This window comes from Talpa europaea, assembly GCF_964194135.1.
Source record: "Talpa europaea genome assembly, chromosome: 16".
In the NCBI taxonomy this organism is placed as follows: domain Eukaryota; kingdom Metazoa; phylum Chordata; class Mammalia; order Eulipotyphla; family Talpidae; genus Talpa; species Talpa europaea.
The window spans coordinates 50,220,557-50,247,259 of NC_140084.1; the positions used below are offsets into that span (position 1 = coordinate 50,220,557).

A 26,703-nucleotide genomic window follows, 5' to 3' on the forward strand; every position below is an offset into this window, starting at 1 on the left:
CAAAGGCTCCTGGTGATCATGTCCATGGGGGCTAGTGGGCATCCAGGGCAGCATACACGGACCCATGCCCGGGCAGCTCTGAGGGGGAGGATAGGGATGATGTTTCCTGTGTGAGTATCAAGTAGTTCAGCTGAGCGTAGGTTATCTCCTGGGGGCCTTCAGGTGCAGCATCCTAGATCAAGGGGAGAGTGGGGGTCTAGGTATGGGGTGGGGTAAGCCAGAGAGGAAGAGATGTAGTCCTAGGGGGTTTTGTCGAAGGGGCTGGGGCGGCCTCGGGGGGGCGGGAGAGGGGAGTCTGGTTTCCTTGGTTCTATTGTGGCAGCTGGCACTGGTGGTCGGCTCTCTGAGTCTGCTGGCTGGCAAGAGCATCTGACCTACTGGCGAGTGTGGGCAGAGTGAATGCCCTGGTGGATGGGCCCATCCTCACCCACTGGACAGAAGGAAAGAGGCCGGGCAGGTGGGGCTGAGCTGCTTAGGGACCTCTGTGCGGGTCAGTTGCAGAAGGCACACTGCCTGTCCCACCATAACCTCCAGCCCCGCCACTGGGCCTGAGCATGCAGCAGCTTGAGGCTGGGGAGACCAGCAGAGGGAGTGGGGTGCAACCACCCAGAGAGCATTCCTCCAGAAGGGCGGATCCCGTGCCCCAGCTTGCTGTGAGGGGTGAGGGTGGAGGAGTGGTTGCTGTGTGCGGTGGCTGGACAAGAAGGGGCGGGGTGCTGGTTGGGCCGAGGGAGCTCACCTGTGGGTCCAGCTGCCTGGTCTCCGGCGGTGGGTCTTGTACGACAGCATCTGGCAAGGACAGAGCAAAGGGTCCCACCTTAGCTGAGGTTCCTGAGAGCTCAGCAGAAGCCCAGAGAGGATTAGTGACGTGGCCAGGGCCACACAGGGTTGGTTATTGCCTTGTCACCTCCAAGCCCAATCCTATGTCTCCCGCAGTCTCTGGTTCCCTGGCTCCTCCCCAGGACAGTCTCCTCATCTACTTACACAAGTTCTCCTCCTGGATGCCAGCAGCTGGGCCTGAACTGGGGAGTAGAGGGGGCATTAATGGCCTGCGGGGTGGGTGTTTGGGAATGGGGGGGGTCACTGGCAGAGGTCTCACCTGTCCTGCAGGCCCCTGTCCTTGGGTGTGGACGCGGCAGCCTCTGTGGGAAGTTGGAAATCGGAATCTGACTGCGTGGAGACTGCAGAGGATAAAAAATACAAACCCCTTCCTCCCGCCATGGCCTTGCAGAAGTCACAACAGAACTTTCAAACAGTAAACAAAACCGGTGGTTACATTTTAAAGGAGTCAAAAGAATCCTCTAAACTGCTTAGTGTGCACTACATTTAGTCTCTCCAGATTTTCTCATGGGGAAATATTAGAAAATTTTCTAGCCGATATTCTCATCTTTTTTCTCTGCCTGGTTCCCGGCCCACCCTCCTCACGTGACTGGGAGAGCCACGCCCCCTCACGTACCTGGGTCACCCCATCCTCTACTCACCCCACTGACCTGACTTCCTGTGTTCACCCTGACGCTGCTGTGGGAGAAGCAGGAGGAGGGAGAGCAGCAGGAGGGAGGCCACCACCAACACCCCAGTCAGAACTTTCAGGTACCACCAGTTTAGACCCTGAGCACCTGTGAGGTGATGAGAGAGCCAGGACCCCTTGAATTGAGTGTGCAGGCACTTGCTGGATCTGCTTCCTCTTGCCCTCCTCCGCTCCCCCCCTCCCCCCCAAGTATACATGAGGAGACTGAGCTCAGAGAGCTCATGGGCCTAGGGGTTGGTGGCCTGAGTTTGATCCCCGGCCAGGGAGCTGAGCCACGTGGTGCAGCAGACCTCGCCTTTCTCCCTGCTGCTCCCCTCAGCAGTGTATTTCAGTCGATCTGCCTGTTCTGTTCCCCCCTCTGTCTCTGGTGAATCCTCTCACTCCTGGCACCTCAGTCCTGTATCCCAGTTTTATGCCAAAAAAAAAAAAAAGCCACCAAAACCTGCCCAGGTCACCAACCTGTATGCGGCAGGTCTGGGACTGGACCCGGGACTGAGGGTTCACTTTTTTTTTTTAAGATTTATTTATGCATACAAGAGCCGGGGGCACAAGTCAGAGGTGCAGGGGGTGAGAGGATCCACCAGAGACAGAGTGGGGAGCAGAACAGGCAGACTGAAACATACTGCTGAGGGGAGCAGTGGACGTGACAGGCGAGGTCTGCTGCGCCATGTGGGTTGCTCCCGGACCGGCTGGGGATCAAACTCAGGCTGCAGAGGCTGCAATTGCTTCATAGTGCGGTGCTTAACCCCTGCGCCACTAGGGAGGCCCCTGAGGGTTCACTTTTTCAATAATGATTGTATGCCGTCCCCTTGTCCTTCAGACAGAGCAGTTCAAAGACATTCCTGAATCTCGGTCCTCACTCCCAGTTCCCCAGGTATTATCTTCCTCTGCAGAGGCCTGTACCTGCCATGGACTGAGGAGCCCATGTGGGCGTGTGGCCCGTGTCTGGGGAAGGCAGGTAGGAGGCTGTGGAGACTAGGCCCCAGGCTAAGGGCTGTCACCTGGGGAGATGGCAGGAGGCTACCGGCCCTGGAGAGGGACACGCCCCTCAGATCCCACGTCAGGTAGGGAGCTGGGGTTGGAACCAGGGTGGAACTCCAGCCTGTTTCTTCCTAACTGCCCTCTTCTCCGTGGAAGGCTGACCCCTTGAGCTTATAGAAGGGTCAGACACCCCCAGGCCCCAGAACACCCTTCCACATTGTCCAAGCAGCCTTCGGGATCTATGTGCCTGAGAAATGGGTTCCAGTGAGAGGCAGTTTCTTGGGCCTTTATCTCAGGAAGTGGTTAAGCCAACTCCAGAACTGCGCTCCTCCACAACAGACCCTCACGCATCTGCACCCGCCTCATCACGGAACCCTGGGGATCACGTAGGGAGCGAAGAGGGGCTGCCTTTTCCACAATCCAGCCTGCTGCTGCTGCGTGGTGGGGGGGCGGGCACCATCTTCCTCTGCCCCACCAGGCACCCGCCAGCCCTGAGCCCCTGGAGCTCTATGTCCCCTCGTCTATGCCAGTCCCAGCCCCCGGGAATAGGCCATCCAGAGCAGGTGGTCTTGGTGCCTGTGGGCTGGAGGCCACAGCTGGTCACCTCTAGGCTGGTCTCTGTGTTGGGGGGAGGGGTGTCAGGCTTTCTCCATCCCATAGGTGGTAATTCCCTCACATTCAGGTTGATTCCCCTCTCCTGCCTTTACTTCCCTCCCAGCCCACGCTCTCTGGGACAGGACCCTGCAGAGACAACAAAGACACAGGCGGGTGGGGGCTCTTCACCTGAGACCTGGAGCCGCAGGGGGTCACTGGGGTGTGACAGCAGGAAGGGGGAGGCGCTGTGTGAGCTGTAGCACCTGTAGGTGCCCCCGTGGGCTGAGGTCACAGCCCTGAAGGTGAAGAGGGCCTGAGAGGGGGCAGCTGTGTCCTGCAGACGCAGGCGCTGGGGGGACGCAGGCGACCCCTCCTTGGAGAGGTAGAAGGTGTCCGAGCGGGCGTCAGAGCGACACTGCAGGGTCACGTTCTCCCCCGGGGACACGGTGGGCCCGGGCTGGGCCGAGAGGGAGGGTTTCGGGTCCATTCCTGGGGGAGGTTTGGCGTTAGAGACCCCCCCAACCCCACACCCCTGACCCTGCGCCGAGGGCCCCTGTCCTGCTCCGGGGCCTCTGGGAGGCCCGGTCCTCCACTCCTGTGCGGGTCTCTCTATGTCTGTGCCCCTCACCCCCTTTCTCGCTCGCGCTCCCTCGACCACTGTCCATCTCGGCCTCTGCCAGGACCCTCCCCCTGGACACATCACCCCCAAGGTGACCTGGGCCCGGGCCTCAACAGCCCATCAGGACCCAGGGCGGCTCCTCACCTGCGATCAGGATGTCCAGGGGGGCGCTGGGGGCCGACCACGCGTGGGAGAGGTTGTGTCCCCCGTAGCACCTGTACCGGCCCCCGTCGGTGCGGGCGACAGGGCCCAGGGGGAAGTCGGGGCTGTGCTGCCCGTCCAGACGCTGGGGGCCCGTGCGCCCCTCGTCCTTGGTCAGAGCGAAGCTGCCAAAGCCGGCCCCCGAGCCGCACCGCAGGGTCAGGTTGTGTCCAGACGGCACCAGGGGGCCCGGCTGCGCCGACAGGGAGGGCTCCCCGTACGCTCCTGGGGACACGGGGACAGTGGCCCCGAGGGTCACCCCGCATTGCCCACTGGGCTGCGGTGAGTTCTCACCGTCCCTCCCACGCCCCTGCGCTGTGTTCTGGACCCAGGAGTCCACGTCACTGGCCCCACATCACCCCCGGCTCCCCGGGACACGGGCTTAGCCAGTCCCTGGGGCGCAGCCTCACCTGTGACCTGGAGATGCAGAGGGGCGCTGGACGCGGACCACAGGTCGGGGTAGGAGTAGGAATTATGGTAACATCTGTAGGTGCCCCCATGGGAAGGGCTCAAGGGGCGCAAGGGGAAGAGGGCCTGGTATCTCCCCTGAAGGTACCAAGACCCCCTCTTGGGTTGGGGCGGGTCAGCGCCTCCCTCCTTCAGCAGATAGAAAGTGCCGGATGTGCCCTGTGAGCTGCAGGCGAGGGTCACGGTCCCTCCTGCGGCCACCACAGGGCTGGGCTGGGCTGAGAGGGAGGGTGCAGGGTACGCTCCTGAAGAAGAAGGAGGAAGCTGTGGAAAGGGGCCCAGCACCCCGATGTCTCGGGTGTAGACACTGAGGGGGGAGGTCCCCTGAGGCCACACTCCTTCCCTTCTGCTGGTGAAGGGGCCCGAGAAGGGAAGACACCCGGCTCCTTCTTACCTGTCACTTTCAGGACCAGGTAATTGCTCCCCATTGACCTGTCATGGCGGCTTTGATAATGACACCAGTATGATCCCTCCCAGCCGGCATGCATGGATTCGATGAGGAAACCGTTCTGAAGTGTCTTAATCTCCTCGGGTACAGAGCCCACCTTTCTGTGCAGATGGTAGACCTGCGCCTGCTGAGACCCCTGACACCAGATGGTCACAGGGCTCCCCTCTGGGACCACGGGGCCTGGGTCAGCCCAGATGGCGGGTTTGGGGAGGGTCCCTGCAAAGAAGTCCGGTGAGTGTCAGGCTGCCTCTTCCTGTTTCCCCAGCTGTCACTCAGCCCCTCCAGGCAGGTCCCATCGCCCACACCACTGTGCTCCCCCCACTGTCCAGGGGCCCTGGGCTGAGGCAGGAGGTGTGGGGAGCACTCACCTGCCTGGACCTGGTCCCGTGGGCCCCGACACAGCCCTGGAAGAGAGACCTGTGAGACGTGTCCCCCCACAGGGGAGCTCTAGGCCTGACTGGGCCCTGAGGGCTGCTCAGATCCAGAGTTGAGCACATCTCCCCTCCCCAGCGTCCTGCCCCCATGGAGCCCCTGAGTCCTGGAGACTCTCAGGCCAGATATGGGAGGAAGAAGCCACCCCTCCTCATGCCCTGAAGCTCACCCAGGCAGAGAAGGGCCATGAGGGTCAGGGTGGGGGTGCTGCCTCCCATGGTCTCCAGCGGTGAAGACGATGTGAGTCCACAGACCCCGGCAGGGCAGACCGAGCCTGGCAGCACAAACAGATGCAGAGGATGTGACCAGTTCTATGTCCATGTGGCAAGTAGGAGTTCCTCATCTGTGGTTGCACAGGGTGGGGAACAGCCCCTCTGGTCTCCCTGAAGAACCTGCCCAGGAGACAGGGGCTGTGGGACCTCCCAGAGCAGGTGTGAGTTTCAGACCCCATAGGCTCTGCTTCCCCCTCATGACCAACCCTCATCCGAGAAGGACCCGGGCCCAGACCAGGGGCCGAGGATGCAGGAGGCCAGCCCTGAGGCTGTCAAGTGTGCCTTAGCCTCTTTTGGAAGCTGTGTGACCCGGCAGCCACTTCCCTTTCCTGAGTTTCTGTAAATGCAAATTTTCTTCCCTTCTTTCATCAGCTACCCTGTGAGTCTGTTGAGCAGTTAGCACGTCCCTCTGTGGTGACAGAGGCTTTCCCTGGACCCCGGGCTCAGGTGGAGGGGAACACGCGTGGCATGTTCAGTGCGAGTGTTCTGTCATCGTCTTGCTATGAGTCTGCCAGCTGTAAGAAAGACGAAAATGGGACCATGGGATTGAGTAACCATCTGTGGGCATCGTGCTCTGTGGTCCTGGTTGGGGGTCCTTCTGGATTGAGCGGCCCTGGCCTGGGCAGGGCTTAGCTTAGAGGTGGGGTTGAGCCCTGACCAGAGCGGCCCTGCCTGCGCTGAGGCTGGAGAGCGGCCAGTGGGCTGGGCCTGATCCCAGGGTCCTGAGCGCAGGCGCTGTCTGGAGTCTGAGGCAGAGGGGAGATGGTGAGCAGCAGCCTCCTCGTGTGGAGACGGTGAGGAGGGCTCTGGATGGCGTGTGGATCAGCAGTGCGAGTGGTTTACGGGGTTTCTCTTCGAATCCCTACAGACACCCATAACAAAGTCACAGTTGGGTGGGGTGAGAGAGGAGGTGTCTGCTCAGATTGGAAGGGAGTTGGTTGATCAGGGTGGCTGAGGGCACAGCTGACAGAGGCAGAGCTCTCTGTGGGGTGGTGGCTGTCGCTGGGCGCTGATGTTTGGGCGGGGCTGTATTCGCCAGGCTGCAGTTTTCGCCAAAGCCTAATGGTTCTCAGCCTTGAATGTGAGGTCTGCTCGAGGGGGGACCCCAGGGAAGATGTGGGCAGCACAGGCTCAGAGCAGAGTGAGTCGTGTGAACAGTGTTTGGGAGGAGGTGAGAGGCCTGAGATAGAGTGAAGGGTGCCGGAAGTGAGGTCCAGGCAGGAAGCTGATGTGAGGACGCAGACCTGAGTCCAGTGATGGACAGGAGGTGTGATGAAGGGCTCGGGCACTGTGGCGTGACTGGTGGTGGACGTGAGCACAGGAGAGGAGCCGCTGAGGCCAGTCCAGTGTGCCTGAGCCCGGAGTGGCCAGGGAGGCTCACAGGAGGAGGACTCTAGGGATAGATGGCGTGGGCAGAGACTGAGAGGGCTGGGCCCCACTTCTCAGAAGGAAGAACACCCCCCTCCTGACCTGGGACTGGGTTTTCTTTCCACAAACCTCCTTGCTCCTGTGGCTGCACTGTGTTTCTCTGCACTGTCCTCCGTCACACCTGAGCCACCTCTGTTGCGCAGAGCTCTCCCTCTGGCCTGTGAGTCCTTACCAGGCCTGCAGCAGGGCATTTTACTCAAAATCAGAGCAAAGCGTTTTCTTACAGTCAAATTGAGCAGGTGCTTCCCCTGTGAGCCTTCACACGGAGGTGACAATGACCTTTTCTCTGGGAAATCTCAAGCAAGGCGAGAGTGACGACAAAAAAGTGATTTGAAAGTAAGCATGCTCGAATCCTCAGGCAGTTACAGGAAAAGATGGCAGCCTCGATGCAGGAAGAGGCGTTTAGGGGGAAAGTGCTGTGAAATTTCATAGATCAAATTTCATCAAATGAAAGGACGCCTAAGAGCTGTTTCATAATAGGCATCCGAGAACGGAACCTGAAGATTGGCGAGCTGGGAAACGAAACTCAGGAAATACTTCAAATGCAGTTGGATATCTCAAAAACAGAAAGCAAAAGATGAATCTCTGCGACTCAAAGAATTGGGCCTCTGTAATGGTGCAAGGGGTTGAGCACAGCACCGTGAAGTTGTGTGCAGATTCTGCAGCACGAATTCAATCCTCGGCCGGGGACCTACCCACATGGTGCAGCAGACCTCACCTGTTTCCATGTGGCTCCCCTCAAAGAATAGAATAACTCAGTCCCCAAGCACAGCTGTCACCCATCCCAACTAAATGCAGTACAAGAAACTCACTTTGATACAATCCTGTGAATAGGTTAAGAGTAGAAGGACTGGGCCTCCCGGTGGCGCAGCGGTTGAGTGCTGGGTTGCGAGGCTGCCCGCGGCCTCTGCAGCGCCGGTTCGATCCCCGGCTGCTCCCCGGCCCCCGGAGGAGGGTCCCACATGGCGCGCAGACCTCTCCTGCCGCCCGCTGCTCCCCTCAGCAGTGTCCTTCGGTCCTTCTGCCTGCTCTGCTCCCTGCTCTGGCTCTGGTGAATTCTCTCACCCTCCCGCGCTTCTGACTGTACCCAGTGCATGTATATACAAAAAACCAACCAAACAAACAAACAAATAAATAAATAAATAAAACATGCCTCTAAAAAAAAAAAAAGAGTAGAAGGACAAAGCTGCACTGTGAGATTATCCAGGAGCGCCGGCATGGCCATGCTGGTCTCCCATGGCTGCCGCAGCTAACACAACTCCTCCGTGACTGCAGCCAGCACAGATGCAATCTTTCACTGTCCTGCAGGTCAGAACCACAACCAGCTCCGTGGCTGACGCTGAGGATCGGCAGGGCTGCTTGCTTTTGTTACTCCGTGGCAAGAAAGAATGTCCTTCTCCTTTTCTGCTTCTGGGGACTATCTGTCCTGCTGAGCTCCTGGCTGCTTCCTTCTGCCCCTCAGCCTCGTGATGCTGGCATCGCATTGCCTATCACGCACACTGACCCATCTGTCTCCCTCTTATCACAAACTAATTGACACAGAGAAGACACAGCCACAGCAAACGGCACATTTGTTTCAAGAGCATGTGGATTGCTGGCCAAGATAGTTCATATCCTTGGCAACGTTTACCACACCTAAAGGAATATCACACGTATTTTCTCACTCTAATGGAATTTAAGCTAAAATATATTAACTAGAAAGGTATTCTTAGGCATTTTTAATTTTTTTGGAAATTAAACAACACACTTCCAAATAACCCACGGGGCAAAGAGGAACCCTGGAAAATTAGAAAGTTATTTTTAACTGAATGAAAATGAAAATACATCACACTAAACTCTGTGGGATGCTGTACAGCCAGGTTTAGAAGGAAAGTGAGAGCAGCAAATGCTCATCTTTTAAAAAGGATGGTTTCAAATGACTAATCTAAGCTTCTACCTTGCGACACACACAAAAAAAGGAGAGCAAACTCACCTGAAAATAAGCTAAAGAGCAGAAATCAATGAAACTGAAAACAGAAAAAGAAAAATCAGCGAAATCCAAAGTTGAGTCTTTAAAAAGACTCAGTTGACAAAGCTCTGGCCAGACTCCTCATAGAATAGAGAAGACACATTTGCCAAGCCTGGAACAAGTGATGGGCTATCGCCACAACCCCACTGACATCAAGAGGGTGAGGAAAGAATGCTAGAAGCAACTCTGTGTCGGCAAATTTGAGATCTGAAACAGAATGGACTAATTCTTGCAAGACACAAACTATAAAAACTCACTCCAGGTGGAATGATCTGAATATTCTGAAAACAATAAATTGAATTTGCAGTTAAAACAACTTTCAAGCAAAGACACTCCCTGCCATGATGGTCTCACCGGCATAGACTAGTAAACATTTGGGAGGAAATAACACAGTCTCTTCAAGGAAATACAGAAGGGAACATGCAGCGAGATTTGTATGAACAAGCATTACTCCAGACTCAGACAGACACCTCACCACTCAGACAAGGAGTGGAAGACCAATGTCTCTCAACAGCATTGATGCAAAATCCTCACCAAAATAGCAGCAAAGGAAAGCCAGCCGTACCAACAATGGACAATCTTAATATGCCAGCATTAAAATCAGGTCTAATTAGCAATAAGACATCAATATGCCATTACAGGCAAGTGGGATTGATCCTGAGATGTGGAAGTCCACAAAAGTAACCTCCATGTTAGCAGAATAAGAAAAGAAAGTAGGAAAGAAAACCCACGTCAGTCTATAAATATATGCACACAGACGCCACTCAACAAAAGGCTCAGCTACGCAGGATCAGAAGGGAACTTCATGAGCCAGACAGAGAGCATTTATAACCTGTTTGGCTAACGTCAGACTGAATACATCCCCCTGCGGCTGGGAACAGGCAATGATGCTCTCGTGACACCTGGTGCAGTCGATGAGAAAGGAACAAAGGCGTCCCAGTACAGAGAGAAGGAACAGAACTGTCTTACTCCCAGTCCACACACTCGCGAGTGGCAGAAATCCTGAGGACTCTATAAAGGAGCTTCCACATGTAGGAATCCGATCTCTGTTAGCTTCGTTGTGGGTGTGGGGAGAGCAGATTGAGTGAAAGGTCACCGTGGACGCGTCAGGAATGATGGCTACGCTTACATGTTGGTGTTGGTGATAGTGCCACGAATTTCCACCTTGGCCAAAGCTGATAAAAGGCACGGGCACACACACCTACTGGCTAGGATCCGTTACACCCAGCCCACCAGGAACATCAGCCCGCAAACACACGTCTGGTCCCTCCCATTGAGAAGGGTAGGGTGTTCAGGACACAGCGCTGACCGCTGCGCAGCAATGGAGAGCCTCTGTTTCTGCAGCCAATCATTCTTGGTGAGAGGCCGTTGGGACCCACCTCTCTAGGCACCTGCATCTGTGCCTCACGGGTCAATGCTAGGCAGCACGGGCCAGAGACTGCTGAGCCCGCTGGCCCAGCCACCTGCTGGTGTCCAGGTCCTCTCCACAGTGGGCTCTCTGGGGCGCCTCAGTGGCTGACTAAAAAGGTGTCAGGCCCACCCCTGTACATCTGCCCATGGCACCTCCTTCCTGGGTGTCCTGGTCTTCTGTCCAGTTTGGTCCCTCCAGCCCCCTGACAGTGCAGGCCAGCCATTGCTACTAGCCCGAGTCTGTCCATTTTAACACCTTGCTGGCTCCTTTGCCACCACAGTTGTACTATCCTGCCGATCCTCCACAGGTCTGCTCACTGTGGGCATCTCTCTCAGATTTCTCTTAGGCTCCCTGAGTAGGGTTGTGAACAGCACACCGCATAAATCACGTTGTGCCCATGTGACCAGGCCCTGAGGCAGTGGGTGATGGTTGTCCAGGAGGCATCGGGGACAGGGTGGGTGGATGGGGAACACGCGTGTCTAAACCACATCTCTGTGGGACTCACCGCCACCCTCGGTCTGCCCGTGGGCCCAGTCTCACCCCTCGCCCAGCAGTGATCGAAATTCAGGGCAGCGGTGCCCAACCCCCAGGGACGCTGGGAGTGATGGAAGCCGGGGCCCCTTGAGTGGCCCCCTCTGTGGTAAGGCACCTTTCTGCTCACGCAGCCCTAAATCTGACTTGTGTTAGTAGGTTATGATGCATCTGGCGTGGGTTACTGGGGCTTTTCCTGTCTTGGGGTCACTTGTTTTATGAAGATAGACGTTTGGGGAAATTTGAGCCATTATGTCTTGAATAGCTTCTGGTCTGGTCCTCTTTCTCCTCTGCTTCTAGAAGCAGGTGGTAGATTGTGCAATGGTCCATCATTTGCTAGAGTTCACAGATCCAGTGAGATCTGACACATCCTTTCAAATGAGAATGACAGATTTTTATACATTATTTTAGATTTTCCATGTGCACACTTTTGTAACCTGTGAGTAACAGTTTATTCCACCCATCAGAGCGTAACACTGAGTGCCCTCCCGACTAGAAGCAGACATTCTCTTTGCTCATTTTGCTATCCTAGGCCGCCTGTATACATGCAGAGAAACTGCTTGATTCCAAAATTCACCTTCCCTGTTCCTTCTTTGGAAATTCACAGGTTACCCACCCCTTCCACCTTCTGGCTTCGTACTGAGCGCTGCTGGCGCCTGGGATGTCGCTGTATCCACACCTTCACCTTGCTTCTCACTCTGGCTAAGCAAGGAAACGCCATCAGCTTGGGCTCTTTACCTCATTGTGCTTCTCTTCCGAGTCTTTGGGTTCATCTGCAGACCTTTCCCTGCCTCAGCCACTGGCATATAAATGTGCTCTCCTGAACGCTGTAACAAAAATTTCCTATTGACAGACCCAGGGATTTTTGCATGCTCAGGAACCCCATCTCTACCAGCAATGAAGGTAACGTCTTTGGAATCCAACAGGTGTTTAAGTTCCTTGTAAGCGACATCTCTAGAAACAGCAACAGCGGTGGCAGCTCCTTTTCTTGACTTTATTTATTTTTTATTTTTTTTAATAGAAGCATGTTTTATTTATTTATTTGTTTGTTTGTTTGTTTTGTTTATACAAGCACTGGGTACAGTCAGAAGCGCGGGAGGGTGAGCGAATTCACCAGAGCCAGAGCGGGGAGCAGAGCAGGCAGAAGGACCAAAGTACATTGCTGATGGGAGCAGCAGGCAGCAGGAGAGGTCTGCGCGCCATGTGGGACCCTCCTCTGGTGGCTGGGGAGCAGCTGGGGATCGAACCGGCGCCGCAGAGGCCATGGGCAGCTTCGCAACCCAGCACTCAACCGCTGCGCCACCGGGGAGGCCCTCCTTTTCTTGACTTTAGACCACAGAGTGCAGCCTTCAGGGCTGAGGGCTACCCAGCGCGCTCCCCAGCAGCTGCTGTGGCTGCAGCCTCACAACAGGCACACGCCTAGGAGCCAACGGTCCAGGGCAGCCTATGTCACAGGCAGGGAAATTTCTGGTTTTTACTTTAAGAATTTAGTTCTGTGAGAGATTTTTAAAAGGTGCCTTGGTAAATGACCAGAAATCGCCTCATTTCTGAGTTTGTTTTCCATTATAAATTGGTGTCTGTGTTATCGAAAGCTTCGCATGTATTGATAGGATCATTTCTTCTATTTTTTATTTTAGTGTTTAATTCTTTTAATAAATTTTTAATTATGATATTAACAATGTATTCCTGAAAAAAAAAAAGCGTGCCAGCACAGTCCTGGTATATTATTCATTTACTGTATTGTAGACTCTTATTTGCAAGTAATTGTTTAGGACTCTACTCCTGAGTCCACAAGGGAGAGCTTCCTGTGATGTTCCCATTGCAGTTTCTTTTTGTTTTCAGAATTTGTTTTTATTTATTTATGCATACCAGGATTGGGGTGCAGGCCAGAGGTGCCAGGGGTATGGGGTGATGAAAGGATTCACTAGAGACAGAGTGGGGAGCAGAACAGGTGGATCTACTGAATCTACTGCTGAGGGGAGCAGCGGGGAGACAGGAGAGGTCTGCTGCGTCCTGTGGGTCAGCTGGCCGGGGATCATATCGTGCTGCAGTGGCTGCCAATAACTTGATAGCTCTGAAACTTCACCCCTGTGCCACCAGGGAGGCCCACCCCATTGTAGCTTCTTTGTCAGTTTTGGCAGCATTTTATTCCTGAACAGCACGATGTCCTGGGGAAAATATCCCTTCACCATTCTCAGGAGAGGCTGTGTCAGCTTGATATGCGCATTGTGCGTGTGTGTGAGTGCGTGTGTTTCTTAGGTGCACACCTGTCTGGCAGAGTTCATGAGTGAATCTTTTCAGACGCAGTGTTTTACTTTGCAGGAAAATTTTAAGTTGTAGTCAATATACTTACTATACGTGGCGTCTCAGATGTCCTATGTACCCTTCTGTTTTTGAGGTTTTTGGTACTACATTGCTAATATTGGGCTGTCGGAAAAATCGCCATGCATTTTTGCATAGAAAACAGAAAAAATAAGTCATGACTTTTCTGACATAAAAGTGTACTCTGTGTTCTGTTCTCTGGTCACAGTCTGTGAGCATCCTGATAAGGGTAACATCTGCCTTTCTTTTGCATTCGGCCATGGTGGTGAGGATTTGTTAGTGTGGTTAATGGTTTAAGAACTATTTTTTTTTTGCTTTATTTTTTCTACTTTTGTTTGTCCTCATTAGTAGCTATTGTTATCATTATTATTTCTTTCCTTTCACCTTCATTTGGAATAGTCTGCTGTTCTTTAAAAACTCTGGATATAATATTTAGGCTTTTATTTTCTAATGTAATATTTCTGCTCTTCAGCTTACAACATTCTCTCACCTCTGCTTGGAGGTCATCACACGCATCAATTAATGGCAAGCCATTGCTTTATCTCCAAAATGTGAGGATGTTATTTACCTTTGCTGTCGGAGTCAGGCCACTGCTACAGGGTTCCAGGAGCCCCTGGGGGTCTGTCTTAGGAGTCAGGCTGCCTGGGGTCAGTAGGGTGCGTCGGTGGGGGCAGCTCCTGGGCCTTCCGGGGCCCCTGTGTCTTGCCCCTGTAGTGTGGGGTCCAGTCCTTCCCGGGCTAGTGAATGACCAGGGCAGCGTACACGCTAGGCTCTGCTGGGGACTCCTTTGATGGGGAGAAAATGGGTGCTGTCCCCTGTCTGTGGGTCAAACACTTCAGCTGGGCATAGGTCACCTCCTCCTGGGGAACGTCAGATGTGGCAGCCTGTAGGGGGGAGAGTGAGAGGAAGGAGTATGGTTGGGGTGGGTGACACCTGGGGGCCTGAGAGGATGGAACCCACTAACTGCCCATCTGCCTGACCTCTTCGGCTTGTCTGTCCTTCATGTCTAGCAGTTTCTCCGTCAGGGGGTAAGGAGAGGCCGTCACTCCCTGCTGGCGTCTTCTACAGTTCACCTGGGCATACATCACCCCCTGGGAATCTTCACTGTTCATGCTCTGCTGGAGAGACAGCAAGAGAGAAACGGTGTCTTTGATTTCAGTGTGGATTTTCTCCAGTTGCCAATGTGAGCCTTGAAAAATTCAGTCATCTCAAAGAATCAATTCTTGTTTTCGCTGATCTATTTAGACTCACTCAGCAAACAAGAGAAAGCAAAAAAAGAGGAAGAAACAAAAGAGGAAAAGTTATAACAGATAACACAGAAATACAAAGAACCTTACAAGATTAGTGTGGATATCTATATGCCAGCAATCTGGATAATCCAGAAGAAATGGAAAATTCTTAGAAACATAACAATTTTCTTTTTTTCACTTTTGTTTCCCACTGTATTCTTTATTTTTAGATTTTCTTTAGATGTAGGGGGGTCTTTATTTTTTATTTATTTATTTTAACATTTATCATTTTTTAAATTTTTTAGACAATATTTGCTTCCCCCCACATAACAATTTTCTAAGACTGAGTCAGCAAGAGAAATCTATACAGCCTGATCTTGTGTGAGGACATTGAAACAATCAAAGGCCTGCCTCCCTGCAAAAAACATCCAGCACTAGATGACTCTTCAGTGAATGACACAAACTTTCAAAGAAGATCTAACGTGAAATACAAATATATGAAAACACAAATTTGTGTCTTTTAGTTTTTTTTTAAACGTTTTTTGTTTTTTTTAAAGATTTATTTTATTTATTTATACAAGCACTGGGTACAGTCAGAAGCGCGGGAGGGTGAGAGAATTCACCAGAGCCAGAGCGAGGGGCAGAGCAGGCAGAAGGACTGAAGTGCACTGCTGAGGGGAGCAGTGGGGGGCAGGAGAGGTCTGCGCGCCATGTGGGACCCTCCTCCGGTGGCCGGGGAGCAGCCGGGGATCGAACCGGCGCTGCAGAGGCTGTGGGCAGCTTCGCAACCCAGCACTCAACCGCTGTGCCACCGGGAAGGCCCTATTTCTTTTAGTTTTTATTGAAGTAACATTTCATTATAACCTGTAAGTTTCATTCACTACGTATTATTATTATTTTTTAAAGATTTATTTATGCATACAAGAACTGGGGTACAGGCCAGAGGTATGGGGGGTGAGAGGATTCCCCAGAAACAGAATGGGGAGAAACAGAGACAGCCAGAATCCGAGGTGGATCAACTGAAATACATTGCTGAGGGGAGCAGTGGGGAGACAGGAGAGGTCTGCTGCGCCCTGTGGGTGGGCTCCCTGACTGGGGATCAAATCGTGCTGCAGTGGCTGCAGATAGTTTCATAGTGCTGAGGCTTAACCCTTGCACCACCAGGGAGGCCCAAGAGAAGTATTATTATAAACCAATGTGTACATCTACCTTAGCTCACTGCCGAAAGTCCAGGCCTTTCTTTCACCATACATTGGCCCCCTTTACTGGTACACACCCCCCAACTCCCTTCTGGTAACCACTGATTTGGTCTTATAGTTTAAAAGATTACTTTTATTTAATTTGTTTGTTTGTTGGGTCTTTTATATCCCACACGTGAGTGAGATCATATGGGGTTTGTCTTTACCTGGCTCCTTTGGCTAAGCATACTACTTACTGGTTAGGTCCACTTGTGTTGCAAATGGCAGGATTTCGTCTTTAAAAAAAACACCTGCGTATTATTTCATTGTCTTCTTTACATGATCAGGAAGCATGTAGGTTGTTTCTAGGGGGTGCATATATGACTTTGAATTTAAGGGTTTGTATTTTTTGGGGAAATACCCAGAAGTGACATAACTAGATGACATGGAATTTCTGTTTTTAGTTTTTGAGAAATCTCCATGCTGCCTTTAAATACTAATTTGAAATATTTATGTGCCCTATGTTCATTGCAGCATCGTTTTCAAGAGTCAGGTTTGCAAACCACTTAAATCAGCTTAAATTGAATGTTGAGTGGATAAAGAAGACATGGTCTATATACACAAGGGAATACTGGTCAGCTATTAAAAAAGAATTCTGCCACTTGCAACAACATGGATAGATCTTTAGGGTATTATGCAAAAAAGGCAAATACCATATTATATTACTTCTGTGTGTAAGATAAAGAAACAAAACAAGTAAGAAAAACAAAACAAAACATTCAGACTACCAGAACACAATGGTGGTTAACAGAGGGCAAATATGGTTAAGGGGTCAATTATTTGGTGAGGATGGAAACCTGACTTTGGGTGGTGAAGATAACATAGCAGATACAGGTGTCAAATTACAATGTACATCTGAAGCCGACACAACGTTATAAACTACTATGTTACTTCATAAAACTTCATAATATTTTAAAAAATGGCTTTCTGTGCTGGAGTCCTCAGGGACTTCCTAAGCCTTGTGGCATTTGGATGTGTCTGAGGTCCTGGTTCTATCTAAGGCGCCATCTCTGCTCATTCGGCTCCATCCCACTGACCCTCTCCCTGAAGCACATCCTGCCTCAGGGCCTTTGCACTTGCTGTTTCCTGTCCCCACCCCCTGCTCCTGCATAATTCCCTTGGTGTATGCTGTTCTCTGGGAGGTTCTCCACTCATTTGCACATTGTTTCACCCCTAGGAGTGCTCAGGAGAGTGGACAGTGTGTCCACTGCTGACCCTGCAGCACCCAGTGGAGCAGGGTGAACAGTGAGGTCCTTGTGCATATGTGCTAGGGATGGCGGGTGATTCACTTTCTCATGCATCCCCTTGAGCCCTAGGGCTGCTCCCCAACAACCATAATGTCAGAGGATGAGGTGGCAAGAAGGGGACCCTGAGGAGGGACATGAGGTCACGGAAAGCAGGAGGGTGAAACCCCAGCAGGACCCAGTTGCCAGAGGAGAGTGTGTGGGCGCTGCTTAGAGCAGGTGACAAAGGGACAGAGTGTCCATTGATGACATGCAGGGACAAGAAGGGCCTGGTGTCTGGACAGGAGCAGGGGTCTCACCTGAGGGTCCAGCTGCACCCCCTCCTCAGGCTGTGTGTCTGTCTGGGCAGCATCTGCTGGGACAGAACAGGGAGTGTCTCTTGGGGCTTCCTGAGCTCTCAGGGGTACAGCTGCCCTGTCCCAGACGGGCACTGAGATCCAGGGGAAGGGGTGACTGAGGTCCTGTGTATGGGTTCAGTGCTCACCCCTGGGCCCTCATCCTCCTAGCTTACATGTCTCAATATTTCATGATACTGAAAAAAATGAAAAAAGACTTAAATTGTACACAGGGACTGTATTATTTTCTTTTTAGATTCTCTGAGTTGAGATGCTAGAGAAGTTTTCTAAGCTGACCTACCTGTTTGTTTCCCTCTGTCCACCCTCATCACTTGGGGAGCCCACTGCCTTTGGGGACCCGGTCACCCTGTCCCCTACTCACCCCACTTCCTGCGTTTACTCTGATGCCGCTGTCGGAGGAGCAAGAGGAGGAGGAGGAGGAGGGAGAGCAGCAGGATGAAGCCCACTGAGACCCCGGTCAGGACTCTTACATACCCAGCATCCCAGGCATCTGTGAACGTCACGGAGGAGACAGGACACCCTTGAATTGAGCACCTACTGTGTGCAGGCACATGCAGGTCTGTGCTCTCCCCGCCTCCCCGCCTCGCCCCCCACATACAGATGAGGAAACTGAGCTCAGATAGGTTAACAACTGGCCCAGGTCACCAGCCTGTACACGGCAGGACTGGGACTGGACGCAGGCGTGGGCCTCCACTTCGTCCCCATCATAATTGTTGTCCTGCTGTCCCCTCACTCTCTGGGCAGAACCCCAGTGCAGAGACCTGTTCCCACCACCTCCCAGCCCCCAGCCCCTCTCCCCCTCTGCAGAGGCGTGCACCCGCCCACCCTTGGGGCTTGTGCCTTGGGTCAGGCAGGAGGGAAAGCTGTGGGCGGGAGCAGGCTCCATGCTGAGGCCTGTCTCCCGGGGAGGGGTGGGAAGCTGGTTATGGAGACGGTGACCCCGCACGGGGGAGGGACACGACCCTCAGACCCCACGTGGGGTAGAGAGCAGGATTGGAAAATCCAGGGGTCTTTCCTAACTGTACTCTGCTCCTCAAAAGGCTGAGCCCCTGTGCCTACGGGAGAGGGGTCAGATTCCCTATGCCCCCCACCCGGGGCCCCACGTGCAGTGTCCAAGCGGCCTTTGCATCCGGTGCAGGAGGAATCAGACCCAGAGAGAAGAAGGAAGTTTCTCAGCCCTTATCTCAGGAAGGGGTTGAGCCCAGTCCAGACTGAGCTCCTCTGCTCCCCACACGGCCCTTCACAGCCATCACACAGCTTCCCAGGAGCAGAGCGGGGTGCTGTTCCCGCTTTGGCCAGCTGTTCCTCCCTGGGTGAGGGGGGCAACAGCTCCCTTGCCCCAGGTCACAGTCCTGAGTCCCTGGAGCCTGTGCCCCAGGTCACCACCACTCCAGCCCCTGGTCGCCAGGGTCCTGGTGCCTGTGGGATGGGGGCTCTGTGCGTCACCCGGGTGGCTGTAGCATTGGGGGCCAGGGAGCGAGTTGCTCAGGCTTCTCTTTCCACTGGAGGTGATTCCCTCCCCTCCTGGCTGATCCCCTCCTTCCCCTAACCTTACTCCCACCCCAGCCCAGGTCACAAGGATGCAGGGGCTCCTCACCTGAGACCTGGAGCCGCAGGGGGTCACTGGGGTGTGACAGCAGGAACGGGGAGGTGCTGTGTGAGCTGTAGCACCTGTAGGTGCCCCCGTGGGCTGAGGTCACAGCCCTGAAGGTGAAGAGGGCCTGAGAGGGGGCAGCTGTGTCCTGCAGACGCAGGCGCTGGGGGGACGCAGGCGACTCCTCTTTGGAGAGGTAGAAGGTGTCCGAGCGGGCGTCAGAGCGACACTGCAGGGTCACGTTCTCCCCCGGGGACACGGTGGGCCCGGGCTGGGCTGAGAGGGAGGGTTTCGGGTCCATTCCTGGGGGAGGTTTGGCGTTAGAGACCCCCCCAACCCCACACCCCTGACCCTGCGCCGAGGGCCCCTGTCCTGCTCCGGGGCCTCTGGGACGCCCGGTCCTCCACTCCTGTGTGGGTCTCTCTATGTCTGTGCCCCTCACCCCCTTTCTCGCTCGCTCTCCCTCGACCACTGTCCATCTCGGCCTCTGCCAGGACCCTCCCCCTGGACACGTCACCCCCAAAGTGACCTGGGCCCGGGCCCTCAACAGCACACCGGGACCCAGGGCGGCTCCTCACCTGCGATCAGGATGTCCAGGGGGGCGCTGGGGGCCGACCACGCGTGGGAGAGGTTGTGTCCCCCGTAGCACCTGTATTGGCCCCCGTGGGTGCGGGCGACAGGGCCCAGGGGGAAGTCGGGGCTGTGCTGCCCGTCCAGACGCTGGGGGCCCGTGCGCCCCTCGTCCTTGGTCAGAGCGAAGCTGCCAAAGCCGGCCCCCGAGCCGCACCGCAGGGTCAGGTTGTGTCCAGACGGCACCAGGGGGCCCGGCTGCGCCGACAGGGAGGGCTCCCCGTACGCTCCTGGGGACACGGGGACAGTGGCCCCGAGGGTCACCCCGCATTGCCCACTGGGCTGCGGTGAGTTCTCACCGTCCCTCCCACGCCCCTGCGCTGGGATCTGGACCCAGGAGTCCACGTCACTGGCCCCACGTCACCCCCTGGACACGGGCTTAGCCAGTCCCTGGGCCCGGAGGGACGTGACAAGAGGTGCAGCCTCACCTGTGACCTGGAGACGCAGAGGGGCGCTGGGCGCGGACCACATGAGGGGGTAGGAGTAGGAATTATGGTAACATCTGTAGGTGCCCCCGTGGGAGGGGCTCGAGGGGCCCACGGGGAAGAGGGCCTGGTGTCTCCCCTGGAGAAAACTTGAGTTTCTTTGTCGGGGCGGGTCTGAGTCTCCCTCCTTCAGCAGATGGAAAGTGCCGGATACGTTCTGTGAGCTGCAGGCGAGGGTCACGTTCCCTCCTGCGGCCACCACAGGGCTGGGCTGGGCTGAGAGGGAGGGTGGGGTCCCCGCTCCTGAGGGAGGAGAGAGTGTGTTACAGGGGGACCATCACCCCAATACCCAGTGAGGACAGTGAGGTCTCCTGAGCCCGCTCTTCTTCCCTCTGCCCGTGAGGGGGAGCCCCAGCCGGAGGGGACCCAGTTTCCCCACTTACCGGTCACCACCAGGGCCAGGGGGTCACTCCTCTCGGAGGAGGCGCTGGTGCTGTTTTCGGAGGAGGCGCTGGTGCTGTTTTCGGAGGAGGCGCTGGTGCTGTTTTCGGAGGAGGCGCTGGAGCTGTTATAGGCGCACTGGTATCGTCCCGCATCGTGCGCACTTGTGTGTTCCCTGTGGAAGCCGACCCTGTCGCTGGAGCTGTGTGGTCGCTCCGTCTCCACGGCTCCAGAGACCCTCTCTTTGTACAGATGGTAGACCTGCGCCTGCTGAGACCCCTGACACCAGAGGGTCACAGGGCTCCCCACGGGGACCACGGGGCCTGGGTCGGCCCAGATGGCGGGTTTGGGGAGGGTCCCTGCAAAGAAGTCCGGTGAGTGTTGGGCTGCTTCTCCCTCAGTTTCCCCAGCCGTCACTCAGCCCCTCCAGGCAGGTCCCATCACCCACACCACTGTGCTCCCCCCACTGTCCGGGGGCCCTGGGCTGAGGCAGGAGGCGTGGGGAGCACTCACCTGCCTGGACCTTGTCCCATGGGCCCCAACACAGCCCTGGAAGAGAGGCCTGTGAGACTTGTCCCCCCACAGGGGAGCTCGGACCTGGCTGGCCCCGAGGACTGCTCAGATCAGGGCTGAGCACATCTCCCCTCCCGGAAGTGCTGTCCCCACAGAGCTCCTGAGTCTTGGGGACTCTCAGGCCAGACATGGAAGGAAGAAGCCACCCCTCCTCATCCCCTGAAGCTCACCCAGGCAGAGAAGGACCATGAGGGTCGGGGTGCTGCCTCCCATGTCCCCTGTGGTGCAGACGATGTGAGTCCACAGAGCCTGGCAGGACAGACAGAATCTGGCAGCACAAACAGATGCAGAGGATGTGACCAGTTCTATGTCCATGTGGCAAGCAGGGGTTCCTCATCTGCGGTTGCACAGGATGGGGAACAGCCCCTCTAAGGGGCCTCACTCTGCTCTTCCTGAAGGACCTGACCAGGAGACGGGGGCTCTGGGACCTCCCAGAGCAGATGTGAGTCTCAGACCCCCATAGGCTCTGCCTCCCCCTCGTGACAAACCCTCATCCAGAGAGGGACCTGGGCCCAGACCAGGGGCTGAGGATGCAGGAGGCCAGCCCTGAGGCTGCTCAAGTCTGCCTTAGCCACTTCCCTTTTCTGAGTTTCTGTAAATGCAAATTTTCTTCCCTTCTTTCATCAGCTACCCTGTGAGTCAGTGTTTATTGAGTAGTTAGCATGTCCCTCTGTGGTGAGGGTGACAGAGGTTTTCCCTGGTCCCCGGGCTCAGGTGGAGGGAGACACATAATGGTGTGCTCAATGCGAATGTTGTGTCATCATCTTGCTGTGAGACTGCCAGTTGGAAGAAAGACGAAAATGGGACCGTGGGATTGAGTAACCATCCGTGGACATTGCACTCTGTGGTCCTGGTTGGGGGTCCTTCTGGGGTGAGCGGCCCTGGCCTGGGCAGGGCTTAGCTTAGAGGTGGGGTTGAGCCCTGACCAGAGCGGCCCTGCCTGCGCTGAGGCTGGAGAGCGGCCACTGGGCTGGGCCTGGTCCCAGGGTCCTGAGCGCAGGCGCTGTCTGGAGTGTCTGAGGCAGAGGGGAGATGGTGAGCAGCAGCCTCCTCATGTGGAGACGGTGAGGAGGGCTCTGGATGGCGTGTGGATCAGCAGTGCGAGTGGTTTACGGGGTTTCTCCTCGAACCCCTACACAGAACTATAAAAACATGTATTTGCAGTTTGTGGACTGGGGCCAGAGTCACGTGCTCCTCAGATTGGAAGGGAGTCAGCTGGTTAGTGTGGCCAAGGGCAAGCCGAGGAAGGCAGAGCTCTGCGGAATCACGGGGTGTTTACTGGGATGAGATGGTTGTAGGGGGTGGTTTCTGTTCATGCAGATCATAATCATAATCAGACTAGTGAAAACAAGATAAGAAATATTAAAAGTATTGGGTGAATAATACCAGGTACATACCAGGTATATGCAGAAGCAAAACAACTTGAATGATCACAGATTTCACATAGAATCCATCACATTCAGAAGATTTAAAAGTTCTGGGTGACAAGAACAGTCAACTGTAATTCTTCTGAACATATGCCTATGAATATTCTATGAACATACTTCTAGAATGAAAGCAAAATGAAGTCTTTCTTAGAGGAGGAGCTCCGAATCTGTAGCCAACTTACCTGAAAGGAAGTGACAAGGTAAATTCTTCAGGCAGGAAGGCAATAAACCGGAGGGAAACTTGGACTCCCAAGCCATGAGTTAAAAATGGGTAAATATCTAGTAGATGTAATAGCATATTTTTCTCTTTTTAATTTCTTTAAAATCTGTATGGCTGCTGAAAGCAAAGATACTGAAACTGTACAATTAGGTTGTATATATTGTAACAACTATAACACCCACTTTAAAAAACATGGAAATTTATAATTAAAATGCCAATAGCTAAATTAAAATGAATGCTAATAATATTCTGAAGGCTGAAAGAAAGCAGGAAAAGGAATACTGAAGAGCCAACTATAGGGGTGGCAAAGAGAAAATGAACAAAATCATCCTTCTCAATAATTACGTTAGATATAAATGGAGAAAGCACAGTTAAATGGCAAAGATCGTGGGACTGTGTTAATGAGTAGTAAGACCCAACTGTGTGCAGTGTACAAAAAATTCATTTTAAAAATTAGTGTTATCTATAGACATGTTGATTTTGAGTTATGCACACCTGAAAAACTTGTATAATGCTATATTTTAAAAATAGTTAATACAACGATGTAAATAGATCAAAAAGAAAAAGGCTCAGAGTGCGTCATGCGCACATCAACCACAAGAGAAACTGTCAGTTTTCCGTGGCCGCTGTAGTTAACCACAAACTTTGTGACTGCAGTCAGCGCAGATCTAATATCTTACTGTACTGAAAATCAGAACCACAGTCAGCTCTGTGGGCTGATGATGAGGATCAGCAGGACTGGTTGCTTTTGTTACCCTGTGGTAAGAATGTGTGTCCTTGTCCTTTTCCTCTTCCAGGGACAGTCTGCCGTGCTGGGCTCCTGGCCCTTCCTTCCATCCCTCAGTCTCATGATTCTGAAATCATGTTTCCTACCATTGACACTGACCCTTTTATCTGCCTCTTTTGAACAAGAAAATTATCAGGGGTAAAGAGCTACATTACACGATAAAAAGTCCATTTGGTAAGAAGACATAATAATCCTAAATGAGTTTGCACAAAACCCAGCACTTCAACATCCATAAAAATGGACAGAAATGAAAGGAAAATTGGTAAACCCACAATTATTAAAGTCAGGGATTTTTCCTCTCTTGGTAACTGATAGTTCAAATAGATGGCAAATCAGGGGCCCCCACGGTGGCACAGCAGTTGGGCACTAGGTTGCGAGGCTGCCCGCAGCCTCTGCAGCGCCGGTTCGATCCCCGGCCGCTGGGCGAGGGTCCCACATGGCGCGCAGACCTCTCCTGCCACCCGCTACTCCCCTCAGCAGTGTCCTTCGGTCCTTCTGCCTGCTCTGCTCCCCGCTCTGGCTCTGGTGAATTCTCTCACCCTCCCGCGCTTCTGACTGTACCCAGTGCTTGCATGTATAAATAAATAAATCTTTAAAAAAAAAATGACAACACAACCAATAGCAAAAATATACACTCCTTTTGTTACAGGGCAGGGAGAGGGGTACCCCAGAACCCCCAAACCTGCCTGATCTAAATAGGTTCTGCCATCTGCGGCATCAACACAAAATGTTATAGGACAGGGAGAGGGGCAGCCCAGACCCCTCAAACCTGCTGGCTCTGCCATCTGCCGCGTCAACACAAAACATATGAGACTTCAATGGGAAGGAACTTTAACACAATTAGGAAACAAGACAGGAAAGGCAAAGAATCTAGTTTCTAAATCAAGCACCCAAAGTGACCCGTCCCCTCGTGGGTAAATGGGATTGGCCCAGAGCAAGGCCCCAAAGCCTGCCACAAGTCCAAAGCATCTTCTAGGGGGACCCACAGAAAAGGATCTGAAACAACCAGACAAGTCTGGAGGGAAAAGAGCAAAATGAAAATCAAGACAAAACCCGCCATTGTCACCTCCCCACAAGTCTCTCACCCACATCTGTGTCACCCCATCCACGACCAAAAGGCAGGCGCAGTTTCTTCACGTGTCTCTCGGCTCCACGCGCCTCCTCCAGGTCTCCTTCTGGCTGCATCCTGCTTCCTTCCATCCTCAGTCTCCTCTGTAGCTGATTCTCTCCCTGCTTTGTTCCACCCTCCTTCTGGGTCGGGCAGGGAACCTGGAACCTCCTCCTTTCCTGGGGACCCCCCTGTTACACTTTGAAGTGGACACGGGGTATCGACCACGGCAGTGCGTATCCTTGGTGTAAAGCAACGTTTGACACATTTAATCAGAGAATTAATATCACACGCCTCTTCTTCTCTGGCCCTAATGGAGTTTAAGTTAAAGTTTGCCGGTGGAATGCTCACCGAAAAATCTTCCACTATTTGGAAATCAAACAACACACTTCTAAATAATCCGCGTGGGAAAGAGCAACTGAAGAAAAATGGGAAAATGTTGAAAATGAAGTCACAGCACACTCTCCATCCGCTTTCCAGGGCCGAGAGTGAGGCGCTACGCACGGAGGTGACTGGGTCTCGTTGCCTCCGCCTCCTTCAGGAATGGGGGGACGGCACTGACCGCCGGGATTCTGCCTGGGTGCGGGACGGGGCGGTCTGTGCCCGGCAGTGAGCGGGCAGTGCTTTTGGGTGTACGGTCTCTGCTTCTGTGGACTTAGAAATAATCACCGCTGTGTGGAGAAAAGGAAAACTCTATTTTCACAGCCAAAGCTAAGGACCAACCGAGAAGAAGAGGAGTCTGGAGGGAAAATGGCCCCAGCCAGCTATTTTCTTCATGTTCCCCACCCATCTTCCCTGCCCCCTGCCCACAGGTTTCAGATTATATAGGAGGGTTTCTCACTGAACAAACAAAAAAGCCTCACTGAGGCAAGCATTCTGGAAATGGTCCCGGGAAGTGATTTGGGGGTTCGCGTGATCGAGGAGGAGAGTGGCGTTTGGGGAAGGAGCAGGTGTGTCAGCAGCAGATCCCGCACTCACAGTGCAGAGGCCGACCTGGGAGTGGTGCTGTCTGAAGCCACACGGTGTAGCGAAAGAGACATTAACCAAAACGAAGAGACCCCACTGATTGGGAGAAAAAATTTGCACACAATACTAATGATAAGGGACTGATCACAAAGATCTACAAAGAGGTGCTAAGACTCAACAAAAACAAAGATAACAACCCAGTCAAAAAAAAAAAAATGGGTAGAAGAGAGGAAGCCCAGCCTAGCCCTGCGGCCCCCTCAGCAGGGAGGCCAGCTGGAGATTTGGGCAGAGAGTCCTGCACAGGCCTTGTGTCCAGGGAAGTCCTGGGCCCTAACCAGCCAGGTGGGAGCAGGGGCTGTAGGTTCTTACCTTCTACTTAGGGGCAGTCCCAAAAATTCGGGGTTGCCTTGGCCAACCCACACCAGCCCAGTTTCTCTTTAGATGTATAATAACATGGCAAGACTCCAGAGGTGTCCATCCTGACGTTGGGGTGTTTTCTGTTAGAGCACCATGGTCTGGTCATTCTGCCAGAAACAGGTGCCTTTGAGCTTCAGTGGCAGAACCGGAGTCAGTCAGATAACGTCCTGCATTCGGGGAACAGTGCTGTGGAGAAGCCCGACTTGGGTTGCTGCCTGACCCTGCCAGTTGTTGATGCTGAGGTAGCGTATTATGAAAAGAAAAGACTATGGCCGGGCTGGAGAAGGTGAGGTGATAGGACAGTTCCTGGGAACCCTCCGAGTTCTATTTGGGGTCCACAGAGCCTTGATTCATGCGCTTCAGTCAAAGCTCAACTCCTGTGTTCACCTTTCCTTCCCTCTGGGGAAGCTTCTGGGCTGCTCGTGGAGGGCAGGTCGGCTTAGAGCAACCTCTCTTTCCCCCTCACCTGAAAGTGTCCATTGCCCCCTCCTCCCGCAGGCTGATCTCACCACCGCAAGGATTCGGCATGGCCTGTGGTCACTTGAGAGGGCCCCTCTGTGGTGAGGCACCTTTCTTCACTGCCATGCCGAATCTGAGTTGTGTTTTCCTTGCTTGATTATGACATGCCTGGCGTGGATTTCTTTGGGCCTGGTGTGTTTGGGGGTCACCTGTGCCAAGAACATATAGGTTTGTGACTTCTGCCAAATGGGGACATTTCAGCCATTGTGTCTTGAGCAGTTTCTTGTCTGGTCCTCTTGTTATAGGACAGGGAGAGGGGCAGCCCAAACCCCGCAAACCTGTCTAT

At 53.7% G+C, this 26,703-nt stretch overlaps 1 protein-coding gene across 1 annotated transcript; it reads right to left on the bottom strand.

Annotated features, from left to right (window-relative positions):
* Positions 1 to 31: 31 nt before the first annotated feature.
* Positions 32 to 26,426, bottom strand: LOC311186152 (leukocyte immunoglobulin-like receptor subfamily A member 6; the record flags this gene model as incomplete). Its single annotated transcript, XM_084257038.1, is given in 15 exon segments — positions 32 to 172; positions 740 to 789; positions 985 to 1,022; positions 1,100 to 1,181; positions 1,491 to 1,616; positions 3,217 to 3,275; positions 3,277 to 3,592; positions 3,867 to 4,148; positions 18,908 to 19,207; positions 19,483 to 19,764; positions 19,963 to 20,262; positions 20,403 to 20,759; positions 20,914 to 20,949; positions 21,144 to 21,241; positions 26,365 to 26,426. Coding segments are annotated over 15 exon segments (2,529 nt in total).
* Positions 26,427 to 26,703: the final 277 nt, after the last annotated feature.